General features: G+C 32.9%; 6 protein-coding genes across 6 annotated transcripts, besides 2 other annotated features; 5 read left to right on the forward strand and 1 right to left on the reverse strand.

The window, feature by feature from the left end:
- Positions 1-75: 75 nt before the first annotated feature.
- Positions 76-231, forward strand: TVAGG3_0956220 (uncharacterized protein; the record flags this gene model as incomplete). The annotated part of the gene is made up of 1 exon (XM_001582884.1): positions 76-231. One exon carries the CDS (start codon positions 76-78, stop codon positions 229-231), a length of 156 nt encoding a protein of 51 aa, XP_001582934.1.
- Positions 232-296: 65 nt separating this feature from the next.
- TVAGG3_0956230 (Formin homology 2 domain (FH2 domain) family) lies at positions 297-1,604 on the reverse strand (the record flags this gene model as incomplete). Its single annotated transcript, XM_001582883.1, has 1 exon — positions 297-1,604. One exon carries the CDS (start codon positions 1,602-1,604, stop codon positions 297-299), a length of 1,308 nt encoding a protein of 435 aa, XP_001582933.1.
- Positions 1,605-2,910: 1,306 nt separating this feature from the next.
- Positions 2,911-3,337: a mobile genetic element.
- A 569-nt stretch (positions 3,338-3,906) lies between these two features.
- Positions 3,907-4,138: a mobile genetic element.
- An 854-nt stretch (positions 4,139-4,992) lies between these two features.
- Positions 4,993-5,484, forward strand: TVAGG3_0956260 (uncharacterized protein; the record flags this gene model as incomplete). Its single annotated transcript, XM_001582882.1, has 1 exon — positions 4,993-5,484. One exon carries the CDS (start codon positions 4,993-4,995, stop codon positions 5,482-5,484), a length of 492 nt encoding a protein of 163 aa, XP_001582932.1.
- Positions 5,485-6,171: 687 nt separating this feature from the next.
- On the forward strand, positions 6,172-8,518 carry TVAGG3_0956270 (nuclear pore complex assembly; the record flags this gene model as incomplete). Its single annotated transcript, XM_001582881.1, has 1 exon — positions 6,173-8,485. The coding sequence occupies one exon, from the start codon at positions 6,173-6,175 to the stop codon at positions 8,483-8,485; it is 2,313 nt and encodes a 770-aa protein (XP_001582931.1).
- Positions 8,519-8,875: 357 nt separating this feature from the next.
- Positions 8,876-10,043, forward strand: TVAGG3_0956280 (polyadenylation-dependent snoRNA 3'-end processing; the record flags this gene model as incomplete). The annotated part of the gene is made up of 1 exon (XM_001582880.2): positions 8,890-9,615. The coding sequence occupies one exon, from the start codon at positions 8,890-8,892 to the stop codon at positions 9,613-9,615; it is 726 nt and encodes a 241-aa protein (XP_001582930.1).
- A 47-nt stretch (positions 10,044-10,090) lies between these two features.
- TVAGG3_0956290 (RmlC-like cupins family) lies at positions 10,091-13,432 on the forward strand (the record flags this gene model as incomplete). The annotated part of the gene is made up of 1 exon (XM_051253369.1): positions 10,091-13,363. The coding sequence occupies one exon, from the start codon at positions 10,091-10,093 to the stop codon at positions 13,361-13,363; it is 3,273 nt and encodes a 1,090-aa protein (XP_051078943.1).
- Positions 13,433-13,461: the final 29 nt, after the last annotated feature.

The following is a 13,461-nucleotide window of genomic DNA, read 5'->3' on the forward strand; positions in this document are numbered from 1 at the left end:
TTCTGGAGATAATATTGGTTTCTCATAAAATCCTTCTTCTTCATACATGTTTAAAATTTTTATTCTTATTAAAAAATGAGAAAGTTTTGGCATATTCGACGAATTCATACAGTTTCAAATCAACTTCAACCCATAATTCGTAGACAATATAAAAAACTCCCTGATCCAATTTACCCACCTCCTCCTGATAACTCTATATTAGAAACAGAAGAAAAACCTAAGGAAATTTAATAAAATATATTTTTATTTCTATAACAACTACAAGAATAATATAATAAAATTAAGTTTTGAGGAACTTATTTATCCATTTCTTCTTTCTTTTCTTCTTCAATGAGTGAGAGACGTGCACGTTCATACTTCCTTCTTCTTGCTTCACGGAGTTTCTCTTGTCTGATCCAGATGGATTTGTTCTGGATGTCATTTGCTGGAAGAATGATTTTCCAATTGTTTGTCTTGAATACTTCATAGAAGAGGGAGTGATGAATTGTGTAGAGGTTATCAAATGATGATAAGATTCCATTATGAACTGAGTATTCATCATCATCAATGTAAAAGACTTCTTGTCCAAATGTCAGATCACTTGGATCTTCAAACCTTTTGATCTCGTATTCCTGTAATGTCTTTTGACATTGTTTGTTGCAATCTTCGTCATATTCACGAATTTTGTTGTAAGCAACTACGAGCTGAGCTGCCCAGAGCCAATCTGATTTGAGTTCGATGAGGAGTTCACGTTTGGTGAATTGGATAATGGCACCAGGAAAGACTCTGTAAAGATCTTGCATCCATGAAGTTGTGTTGTACTTGTACCAGGAAATAATTGAAATAATGAATTCTTCTGTGAGCGCTTCAATGGAATTTTCTGGTTTGAACTTTGTGATTGTTTCACGAGTTTCTATTTCAATGACACTTTGAAGGCTTAAAAGATATACATCTGAGAGCTCATTAACTGTGTGCTGAAGATCACAACCTGTAAGCTTGTAATTGTACTTCGGGTACTCATTTTGAATGTAATCCTGTAATTCCTGTTCTTTCCTTCTGTACAAATCTTCTTTTATAACTGAAACTAGTTGTTTCTTCTCTTCATTGTTGAAGAAATTTCTAATGATTTCAACCATTGCATCAACTGAGTAACCTTTGACAAAGTGAATGGCTTGGAGATCATAGAAGAAGGAGAGAGCTTCTGTGTTGAGGTTTTGAATTGACATTTTGAAACCATTGATCACTCTCTCCTTTTCAATTGATACACCTTCTTCATATTGGATCGGACCATTGTGTGCAAAATCTTGTGGTCTTTTGATTTTTGCTCTTTCAATTGCTGCTTGAACTTGCTTTGGCACATCCATGTTGAGATCTTTTGTCTTCTTTGTTGTGATGTTTCTCTTTGAACCTTGATGTAATGGAGGTGGTGGAGGTGGTGGTGGTGTGTTCTTTCTCTTTGTTACCATTTGTACTTGATGATCTGAATCTGAATCAAATGGTCTTTTCTTATTGAACCATTCCTCTGGTTGAACCCTCTTGAAACTGTTGGAGTCTTCACTGTCAGAGCTGGTGGTCTCGAATGAACGATTTTGGACTTTTTTGTAGTCACGATGCCTCGACGGCATTAATAAAAATGAAGTGTCATACGGTTTTTTCCTCTCAAAATCCAAAATTTTGACTAGAATTGCTTCTCACAAAAGTGCTCGATATCTCAACGTGAAACTTGTAGTACTGCCTGTGTTCTACAACTTTGTCATAGGACTTTCCCTTCTATCCCCACTAGATCTCGAGATATAAGTGCAAAATCATCTCCATTGCAAATTTCGTCACATAATATTTTTGGTCATTTTTGCGCAAAATTTATGAAGAAATGACCGTAAAATTAATGAAATTCATGAATTTTGCTTTAAAAAACTCATGAAATTTCGTGAGTTTTTAAGGTTTACAAATTTCGTCATCATTTATTTTTGCCCATTTCTGAGTGAGGGGGTGTTAAGAAATAGGGGTTTTGTTCATGTTGTATCATGAGTTTTGCTTTAGAAAACTCATGAAGGTACTAAGAAATGACCAAAAATTAATAAAATCATGAATTTTAAGCCGTTTTCTTCATTAATGTTATGAGTTTTTTAATGTTTACAAATTTCGTCATAAAACCCGCAACATATACTACTCTTTATTTTAAAAATTCTTTATGAATATCGTTTACCGCAATTCAAATAGTGTATTTACTTCAAAAATGCAAATATCGCATTGGTGTATAATGTCATTGATATTTTCTATGCAAAGTGAGTTGCGGTAAAAAATGCGGTCATACCTCCATTCAATTTATGGATAAAGTACTCAATTTGCGGCTAACCCCCTCAATCTGCGGTAAAAATGAGGTAAAAGTGTCTCAATTTATGGAAAACTTGCGGCAAACAATTTAAATTTAGCTAATTTCCTATGATTTTGATTCCACATCCTACAACTCTCAAAACGAAAGGTATTTGCAGCGATAATTCCTTGAAAAAAATTCCAAAAAAATTTCAAAAACGAAAAAACGAAAATAATTCCGTACATTTTTTATTCCGAAATTTCTCAAAAGTTTACCATTGCAGTGGATTCCATGCGGATTTACCATCGGTTACCGTATGAACAGGCCTAGAATTACTTATATTGTTATCAATGATATACAACAAAACTAAATCAAACGAATTTTAAAAATTCAAAATATAAGTCCAAAGAACTTCAACAGAAAATTTATCTTATAACACAAAACCTCAGTCAAATTACTCTAAAGAGTAGTTTTTCAAAGATTCTCCAAATTTTTGAAGTTCTTTGAGGAATTTACTCTTTCTTATGGATATTGTCAAAGTATTTTGATAATATTCAAAAGAAGATATTTCAAGTAAGTAGATTATAATGGATTCCAAGCTTATACAAATTGTAGTCTTTTAAAGAGCAGTTGTTCCAAGATATTCGAAGTTTTAGAATATCTTGGAAAAACTGTCCTTTAAAAGGCTGTAGCTTCGGTAATATTACTACCTAGTATTAAGGTCACGTAATTACATTCTTTTAAATGACAGTTGTTCCAAGATATTCGAAGTTTTCAAGTATCTTGGGAAAACTGCCCTTTATAAGGCTGTAGATTCGGTATTATAACTATCTAGTATTAAATTCACGTAATTACAGTCTTTTAAAGAGCAGTAGTTCCAAGATATTCGAAGTTTTCGATTATCTTGGAAAAACGGCCCGTTATAAGGCTGTAGCTTCGGTATTATAACTATCTAGTATTAAAGTTACGTAATTACAATCTTTTAAAGAGTAATTCCTCAAAGAACTTCAAAAATTTGGAGAATCTTTGAAAAACTACTCTTTAGAGTAATTTGACTGAGGTTTTGTGTTATAAGATAAATTTTCTGTTGATATTGTTGGATTTACTGTATATAAATTGTAGATTGATCGCGAAAATCCAAAATTCTGGATATTTTTGGAAGATCCGCGCTTGAAACGAGCGTGTTTGATGATTTTGCATCATCTCTGAGCTTGGATGTTGTAAATTTTGAAGTATAAAAGAGTTATTAGTTGAAATTCATTCGCTCATTTAAAAAGTGAAATATTTTCATTGAAAAATGAAAAATTAAGGCCATTCTAGAAGCCAATCAAAAGTACAATTAAAATAATATGATTCTTGGTGAAAAAATAATCCAAAAAAAATTGAAAAATGAAATTTGGAGAAAAAAATTACAGATTTAACAATATATAAAGGATTTTATAAATTTCTGTGTCAAATAAAGACTATTAAAATAGGTGGAGATTAAAGTATAATATGGTTTGAATTAAAAATTTGTGGAAATCAATGATATAATGTATGAAAAAGAGAGATTTTATAATAAATACAACTGACATGTATAATGAAATTTGATCAGTATCAATAAAAAACACTCCTTTAGTAAACTTGTAGTCTGAAATATTGCATTGAGAAAAAAATACTCCAAATTTGCTCAATGAGTTTAGAAATGTAAAGATTTAGGACATGCTTTACATTTGTAAACTCATTTAGTAAACTTGTAGTTTGAAATATTGCATTGAGAAAAAAGTGCTTCGAATTTACTCAATAAGCTCACAAATGTAAAGCTTTTGTATAAGCTTTACATTTGTAAACTCATTTAGTAAACTTGGATTAAAAAATTTAAATTTAATTTGAATTATGGGTTGTAATTCAATGTAAGATTGTCCTTTAAGTCAAAATAGACTATGAAATCAAATAAACCAAGGTAAATCGTAAAAATCTTTTTCGATTCATAATTTAATAAATAATCTTTTGCTGTATTTAAGATATCGATTAATACTTAACGAAATTTTGAATAACTGCATACGTGAATGAGATAAATGAAGTTTGAGATCTGAGGTAGAAGAATTCGAAATTTCGAATATATGCGAATTTGGTGATAACAATTGAAAAGTAAAATTTAAACTTGTCACAACACATAACAAAACTCCACCTGCATAAATCGAGTATATTGTATATGGTTGGTCTAAAATGAAAAAAGTGTACGTTTAAAATACGATTATTTAAATTCATTCCCAAAAACGTCAATTAACAATTAAATTTAGTGTATTTTAAATATATATACGTATTATATTTTATAAATTATATTAAATTCGCAAAATTTTAAGTTTTAAACAAAAATAAAAAATGTTCAAAATATGAAATTATGCGTAGGATATTAAAATTTACATGTTAGCAATTTTTTTGAATTGCTTTCAATTTTCATATTGAAATTTTTAAGATTTTTTTCTGAAATAATAAGCAAGAATATCAACCTAAATAATATTAAATTCCATGCGTTAATTTCCCCTCAAAAGTCATTGACCGCCTCTCAATCTAGATTTTGTGAGTACTTTATATATTTAACAAAACTGGAAGGTCAACGATTATTTAACAAAACTGGAATCGACCCGATTTTTCACTCTCATAATAGAAGCTTTATTGTTACCATTCTTGGTAACTTCAAATCTTTCATCATTCTGATGAATTATATTATATTTGATGATCCAAATGATTCTAATAAGAATTTTCCAAAAAAACACCTTATCTCTGTTTATGCAACTGTTACAGTTCAAAATAACTTTAAATCAGTTGAACAATTATTACATGCAGTTTCAGCTGAGACAGATTATAAGCTTCAATATTCTATAAGCAAAGAAATAACAATTCTCAAAGACTACCAAAATGAATCAGATTCTTCGGAAATGTTAAAAAATGCTTTATTGTTCGAATTAAATGAGAATAAAGATGAAAATGAATTAGTTAACAGAAGTGTTTACTATGTCAGTTACAATGAAGACATTCGAAACATGATCATAGTTTATCGACGCTGCGATACTCATAATATTCAATTCACATACCTTGAAGGATCTTATACTTTTTTGAAAGTTAATTGGAATAATTATGTTCTTTATCATGAACTCCCATATAAAAAAAAACCATTAGAAAATGTTAAGAGTCATCCCATTATTTAATAATTTAATTACTTTCGGCACAATGACATTAACAAGGAAGAAACAAGATAAGGCAGAAGAAAAATTAAAATATTAAATATTATTATTATTATTAGATTTTTCATTTCATTTTTGTTTACATTAATGATCCAGATATTTCCTTATTTCAACATGATATCACCCCATCTGTTTGTATACTTTCTATATAAAATATTTGGAACTCGCTTTTAGCAAAAAAATCTGAAGGCAAAGCACAGGTTGTTGATTGAATTATTCAAGGGTTTGGCTTTAGTAACTTCCCAAAAAATTTGGGCCGAAATCCGACATTTTTTAATGACCTGCACTATTCCATTAAACATTTCCGGGATATTGATAGCTCCCAATCCTACGAAAGGGATTTGTGAAATCCCTCTGTCACTATTTCCAGGTGCAACTTTATATAATTCCTTTTACTGATTCAAGAATAATCAGTAGAAAAAATTGTATAAAGCTGAATCTGCTTAAATTATTTGGAGTAATCCATCTCTGAGGCTTTGGGCCCTAGTGTAATGCACCAGGACCTCAAGTTTCTTTTGGAATTTACACAACACAACAATTATTTTCTGAAAATGAATGTGTATTCTCTCTCATGTCTTACAATGGAATTTAAAATTAATACAAATTAATTTTAGGTTTCAAAAGATTTTACAATAATCGTCTGCTCAAAAGAATGGATATACCTGTAGAGACACAGATAGATGACATTCTTGCTAGGTCTCTTCGTTTGGAGAAGAAAAGTCCATATTTAGCAAATTATGGTCTTTCAAGCGTTCTTCATCAGAGCAGATCTATTATTAACACTAGATCTTTTTCAAAGGATGATGAAGATCGCGGCAAATACCTCTTGGGTACTGTAAATAAGAATATTGCAAATGTTCCTACAATTTTGAAAGGAATTGACTTAACATCAATTGTATCAGACAATGTAACTCTTTATGCAGAGAAAAACAACGAAATTTTCCAAGACTCAATTGTTAAATCCATCACATCAATTCATAATAGTACAAATTCATTAAATGATTCTTTTATTTTGAAAGCAATGGAAAACTTATATGGAAAGAAAGGATCATACTCAGACGTCGTTGTTCCATACTACGAAGATATCCCAAGTATTACACCAAGTATCACAGAATATCTTAACGAACATCCAATTCCTTCTGTTAAGATGACTCTCCGTCCTCGCGACAGATTCTATGCAGAAAATCTTACAAACCAGAACGAATCCTTCTCAGAGCATATGGCAAAAGCCATTCGAAAGACAACTTTATTCAAAGAAAATTATCAATTACCACTTGCAGACACATTCTCACTTATTCATTGCCTCGAGAAATACGGAAATCATTTCAATGGAACAAAACGCTTTCTTGAGAAGCAAATCAAGAGAATTATCACGGAAGAGGTTAATACAAACTTAAATATTGCAAATCGTGGTCCAACATACGGTATTATGCATACACTTCAGGGGTATATCAATCTTTTACCTCATCCTCAACACGAATCCCCTTGGGCAATTTTATTCTTCGCAATGCGTTGCGGAAAGAACGAATCCGCACTCCAATATGCATCAGAAAACAATTTCAGCCACGATGTCATCTCAGCTCTTGAGTTTCGAGTCACAGGAACCGAAATTACACCTCAAATTAGGACAAACCTTCAAGGATTGTACCAAAACGAGGTCTCCGGTGAAGGACATGACACATTCAAGTGTTTGTGTCTCTCAATTCTCTCAGGAATTGGAGGATATAACGATCCATCAGTTATTTCAAGCTTTGAAGACTGGCTTTGGTTTGCATTACAGCTTGGAGATGGAAATCATCAAAGAGTTGTTACAAAAGTCACAAAAACCATCAGCGAAATATCAGATCCAAGAAATACTTTCTTACCGGGCCAAGCTTTACTCCTTGTTCACCAATTCGATAAAGCTGCTAATTGGTTCCTCTCAACACCCGCAGTTGCCAACGATGGACTTCAAATTTCCCTCGCAATGCACACAGCAGGCCTTATTTCACCAAACGTCTTCAGCGAACAATTGCTCAGATATACGGCAGGCGTTTTCGAAGCAGACGGATACCTCTCCTTGAAGTACCTCAATATGATAAAGGACAGAAAGGAAGTTTCAAAACTCGTGTCACTTTTGGCCGTAACTGCTCGGAACGGGGAATCGCTGTTCGAGCCCACGATCATCGACCAAAGCCGCTTGCAAACACTTCCACCACCAGAATCGGAAGCTTCTGCAGCTTTGTTCGACGGAATCTCAAATCCACAAGATATTATCAACTCTTACAGAGAAAACAACGATGATGAAGAGCAATATGTTGCTATGCACTCACCTGCATCATTGCTGCTCAATCCTGAAGAACAGAAACTCGCAATTACATCTGCAGGAATTGAAGCTGCGAAAAGATCAATGTATCCAACAGCGATGAAGCTTTTGCACATGGCAGGTGATTATAACAGACTTGTAGACCTCTGCTGCCAGCAATTAAGAAGATGCGCTGAAGGATTAGTTGATGACCAACCAATCATCGATGCAATGGAAATAATCAATGAAGTTAATGAAAACACAATCAGTGTTGATGAAAAAAGAATGAGAACTCTGCTAATAATGCTTTCTTTCGCTAAATGCGCTTATTTGACAAGACATGGCGATTATGAACTCGCCTGCTCTTCATTTGAAGAAAGCAAGATCTTCGCTTCTGATCAGGGCGTCATAAACACTGCAGATAACGGTGGAGTCGAAATGGCCAAATCAACTATAGCAAACATGCCTCCATCTGTCAAGGAAGTGATACCAGTAGTACTTGTTCAGGCTGTTGAAGCGTATTCCAAGATCCATGCTTCTTTACCAAGAGGAGGAGGCGCAAAGAAGAATATCGAAGAAAAAGTAAGGATTTTGGCTAAACTTGCAGGAGAAGTTAAACAGTCTCTTCATGAAGATATGGCTAGAAAGTTACTTATGCTTAAGGATTTTGATACAGTATAAAGAATTATATTTTATAGAATTTTTATTAAAAACCCCAAACATATTTTTAGTTTAATTAGCAATATATATCTCATAAGTTTTAATACATTACTTTGTATAGTTTCATTTTGATGATTAAATTTATATTCAATTTCATTGCATTAATAGAATGAAGGATTATAAAGTCTTTATATTTCGTAAAAGTACTTCTGATTATATACAAAACACACATATTTTCTGTGTTATATTTGATTTCAAAATTAAATATCTTATTATTCATAGAACATATAAGATCCTCACATGAGATATACTATCTACATGTACTTCATGCAAATTCTATTCCATAATTCTTCATTTAGCATGATGATTTGCTTCAATTGTTTAGTATCTCAGTCAAATTTTATTGAATAGTTTACAGAGACATAATGGATGTTTATAATCAATTCACTGGGCTTCGAATTGATGGCCGCCCACCCAATGAAATGCGTTTAGTTGAGGCTAAAATTGGAACAATTCCTGGTTGCACTGGTTCTTCTCATTTCAAGATCGGTCAAACAGAAGTTATTGCTCAAATTTTTGGCCCAAGAGATAACAGATCAGGTGATAATGCAGCAGAAATTCGTGTTACTTTCGAATATGCCGATTTTGCAAAAGTTCCTCACGCTTCAGATACATCAATGACAAGGAGAGGCAGAGAGAGCGAAGTTATCATGAAAAGAACATTCGAAGAAGCAATTAAAAGAGAATTATTCCCTCATTCTAAAATTTTAATCGCTATTACAGTTATTCAAGATGATGGTTCATGCCAGAGCGCTGCCATTAATGCTGCAACATTAGCTTTGATTGACGCTGGCATTCCAATGTTTGATTTTGTTGTATCTATGACAGTTGCTTTATATGATGATAAATGCTTCCTTGATGCAGGCCGTGCAGAGTCAAATGCTCGTTTCCCAGTTTTGGAAGTATCTATCTTCCCTTCAACCAGCGAAATTTTATCAATGAACTTAACAGCAAGAATCGAACCACAGGCATCAAAGAATTTGATGGCCGCAGCTATAGACGGATGCAAGGAATTACATGCAATTATGCAAGATGTTGTTCGCGTTGCTTCAATGGAAAGATACGCTCAATCTAAAGGAGTCAGCAACTAATTAGTGTAGAATTAATAGATGTTCAGCTTATTATAATAAAATTGATGTTTATTTGAATTACACAAAGTTTTTTTCATATTTTATTTAAATATTCAGTTATTTTGACCATATTAATACCGATTCTATTTGTATTTTTTCAAATCATTAATAGTTACATACTGTTTACTAACAACATGAAGAAAAAATGTATTTTTATAATCAAATTTTTCAAATCATTGCAAATACACTGAGCACCACATTAGTAAACACGATGTATAGATAGGGAAGAGTAGATGCCATATGATAATCATTCGTGTTGTGCGATTATTGGTAAAAATAGCTGAATCTTAACATGTATTGTAGTTAAACATAGGATATTTGAAGAGAATAGCTAAAATATGACAATATATGGTCATGTTTTGATACAACTCCATCAATTTACTGATCATTGATCCGGAATCTATCAAAACATAAATTTTTAAACGGTCACTTTTTTATGAATCATCAAATTGTGCAATACTGGAGTACTGAAGAGATACCTGCAAGAGATATTAATAAAGGTAGAAGAACTGGAACAATTATAGATGGAAATGTTAAACAAAATGAAGATGGCTTCGAAGATCATATTGATTTTTGGGCTCATCAGTCATCAGGAAAAGTTAATAATGTTCCTCCGTCACCTAGATATCCAGATTCACCTATTACTCCAAGTATTCATCAATTCGCTTCACCAATGGTCTTAGAAGACGACAATCAACTGGAAATCGGAAATTCATTCAATAACGATATAAGCAAATCTTCAGCAAACTCATCGCCATTCAAACCTACTTCCCCATTTAAGCCAATTCAAAAAGTTTATAATAATGAAAGAATTGGAAGACTTCCAAAGAACATTTCGACAAAAACTAAGAACAATGAACAAGTAAATCCCATTTCGAAATCTCCAGTTACAGAAAAGACAGCAAATCAATTACCTAATACAAATACTCCTGTGAAAACAAGTGTTGCACCATTCAATGTCCAAACACCTACAATATCTCTTCAAAAGAACCAAGAAATCGAGAATATTTTACCATTACCACAAAATGCCCCAATTCAGCAGCCAAAAGAAACAAAGCAAGAAAATAAGACCGAGCTTAAGATTGATTCATCTGCATCATATAATGTTGTCAGAGAAGATAGTCCAAAACAGCGTCAACATCGCCCTCCAGATTCAGATTTTATAAAACCAAATCCACAACCAGTGTCTTCACCTATTCATAGAACAAGCATTCAATCTAGAGGAAACTCCAGAGGTAATTCGCCAAATAACTCAGAAAATACTTCGCCAACTCATGTAACGTTTCCGAGTCGAGTTAATGCAAGAAAAACTAGTATGTTTACACATCCAAAGTTTTCTAATCTCAAGAGTAAACCAGAATTTACAGAAAACAGTCCAATTAAGGTAGAACAAAGAAATTACGCTGCATCGTTTACAAGAAGAGATGTAGGAAATTCAATATTTAAATATCGTGAGCAACCAAAAATTAGAAATGAGCCTATTGAAGATTCTCCAATCAATACTAAAAATTTCAAAATAAATCTTCCTGGACCAATGAGATATGATACAAGCTCGAAACAGGTTGAGTCATTAAGTATATCTCCCGTTAAGTTTGGTCCTAAAAAGCGCTTATCATATACAAAAACAAAATCTAGAAAGCCATTTGCAGAAAGAAGGACAAAAGGACTTAGCCAGAAGTATGGATCATCATCTTCATCATCAGATAATGAAGAGGAATCGCAGAGTCAGCAGTACAACTTACCAAAACAAGAAGATTTTCAAGATCATCAAGAAATCGAAGAAGATCGCCAGGAATATGAAGAAGATATTCGCGAACCAATTAGAACTAACAGATTTATTCCAAAAAGATTTGCTAAAAATGATGAAGATTTAAATAATCTTGGATTTAGAACTAGATTTGGCTCTAACAATAACAATTTAAGAAACGAACAAGAAAATGAAGATTTTGAACAAAACAATGAACCACAAAATGAGCAAGAAAATGATAATTCTGAAAATCGTGAATCATTTTTCGATCCACCAAAGCAATCCATACTTAAAAAGCCACAAACAGGATCATTCTTCCAAAATGAGGATACGATGGAAACTGTAGAAGCAAATCAAGAAGAAAAGATAGAAAAAACTTTACAAAAACCGGAACAAATCGTCAGCATTGAACCAGAAGTTAAAAAAAAAGAAGAAAAGCCTCCAGAGCCATCAACACCTCCACCAGTTACTGAACCAGAGCCAAAAACACCAAGTCCAGAACCAATTGCAAGATTTGATCCAGGTTCTTCTCCACAACCAGAAGAGAAAACCTTTGATACTCCTGCTCCTTCACGCCAGATCGTAGAAAGAATCTTCAAAACTCCAGCTCCTCCTCGAATATTTGAAAGCCCTGCGAAACCAAAGCCACATTACAAATCTAGATATTCAAAGAGGACAGCTCTTGAAGACGAAATTGCAACAAGATCAAGTAGTGGAAGTGGTTCAGAATCATCTGGATTACATACACCAGAAAGATATCAACGTCCTGTTTCAACAATGTTGAAGAACTCTCCTTTCTCAGAGAAATTAATGCAGAAATTGGCTGAAATCGGATCAAACAAAGTTCCTTCTTCAGAAAAGCAAAACGAAGAAACAAAAGAAAATCAAGAGAAAGAGGAAGAAAAGTCATTTGTTGAAAGAGTTCCAAATCCAGGTGTAAGAATTGTCACAGCAACACCAAAGAGACAATTGACAAGATGGTCAACAAGAGCTGGTTTCACACCTCGTCTTAATCAAAGAAACACAGTTGATATTGATGAAAATGGAACCCTTGTTGTCAAAAGATTTCCCTACAGTCCATCGAATGTCAACTTTGATTTCAACATTGCTGCAAATAATGACAATAATAATAACAATAATAATAACAATAATAATAACAATAATAATAACAATAATAATGATGATATTGATGATAATAATGGTATTCCATCTGCTCCAGAAAGTCCAATGGCTGAAAAAGAAAGCACAAGAATGCAACACGAAGAATCAGATTTAACTGTTGAAATTGCAAGTCCAAGAGATCAAAATCCAATTCCTGATGCGGATATCAATGATTTCATGGATAATGCAGACATTCCTGATCTTTCTGATTCAGAACCACAATCTCCTGCACCTTCAGCAAGAGAATCAAACATTACTAGAGAGACATCAACAACTGTTGAAAACACTTCTTCTACTTCATCAACAACAAGGAGAAGAAGAAACACATCTTCATCTTCAACTACAACTACAACAACGAATACTACAAATGTTGAAGAAAATAATAATGAAGTAACAGTAAATAATAATGGAGAAGTTCCATTCGGTGAGCATCATGTTGAACCTTCTCCTGTTGTTAGAAGGCCAAGAATAAGAAGACCTCAACTCAAGGAAAGTTACTTCATTTCAAGACGTCCTGATGTTGGAACAGCTGGAAATGGATACACGCTTTATATGGGAACTAAATGCCCAAGGACAGGTGTTACAGAGATTATCTATATTAACTCTGGAAGTAGATATGAATTCGTTTCAAGAACAGCTCATTTATTAATGTACATTCAACAAGGAACTGGAAAAATCACATGTAATGAACAGAGTTGGCTTGTTGCACAAGGTGGACACGGTTTCTTAGGCAAAGGTGCTTATTGCGAATTAGAAAATAATGGCGAAGACGACTTAGTTGTCTTTGTAGATCCACAATAACTTTAATTTATATATTTTTGTATTATATTTATGTTTTTTTGTTGGTTATATTAAATATTTGTATTTTATAAAGCATATTCTTTCGTGTTTATTATCTT

Source organism: Trichomonas vaginalis, chromosome I, assembly GCF_026262505.1.
Source record: "Trichomonas vaginalis G3 chromosome I, whole genome shotgun sequence".
Lineage (NCBI taxonomy): Eukaryota > Parabasalia > Trichomonadida > Trichomonadidae > Trichomonas > Trichomonas vaginalis.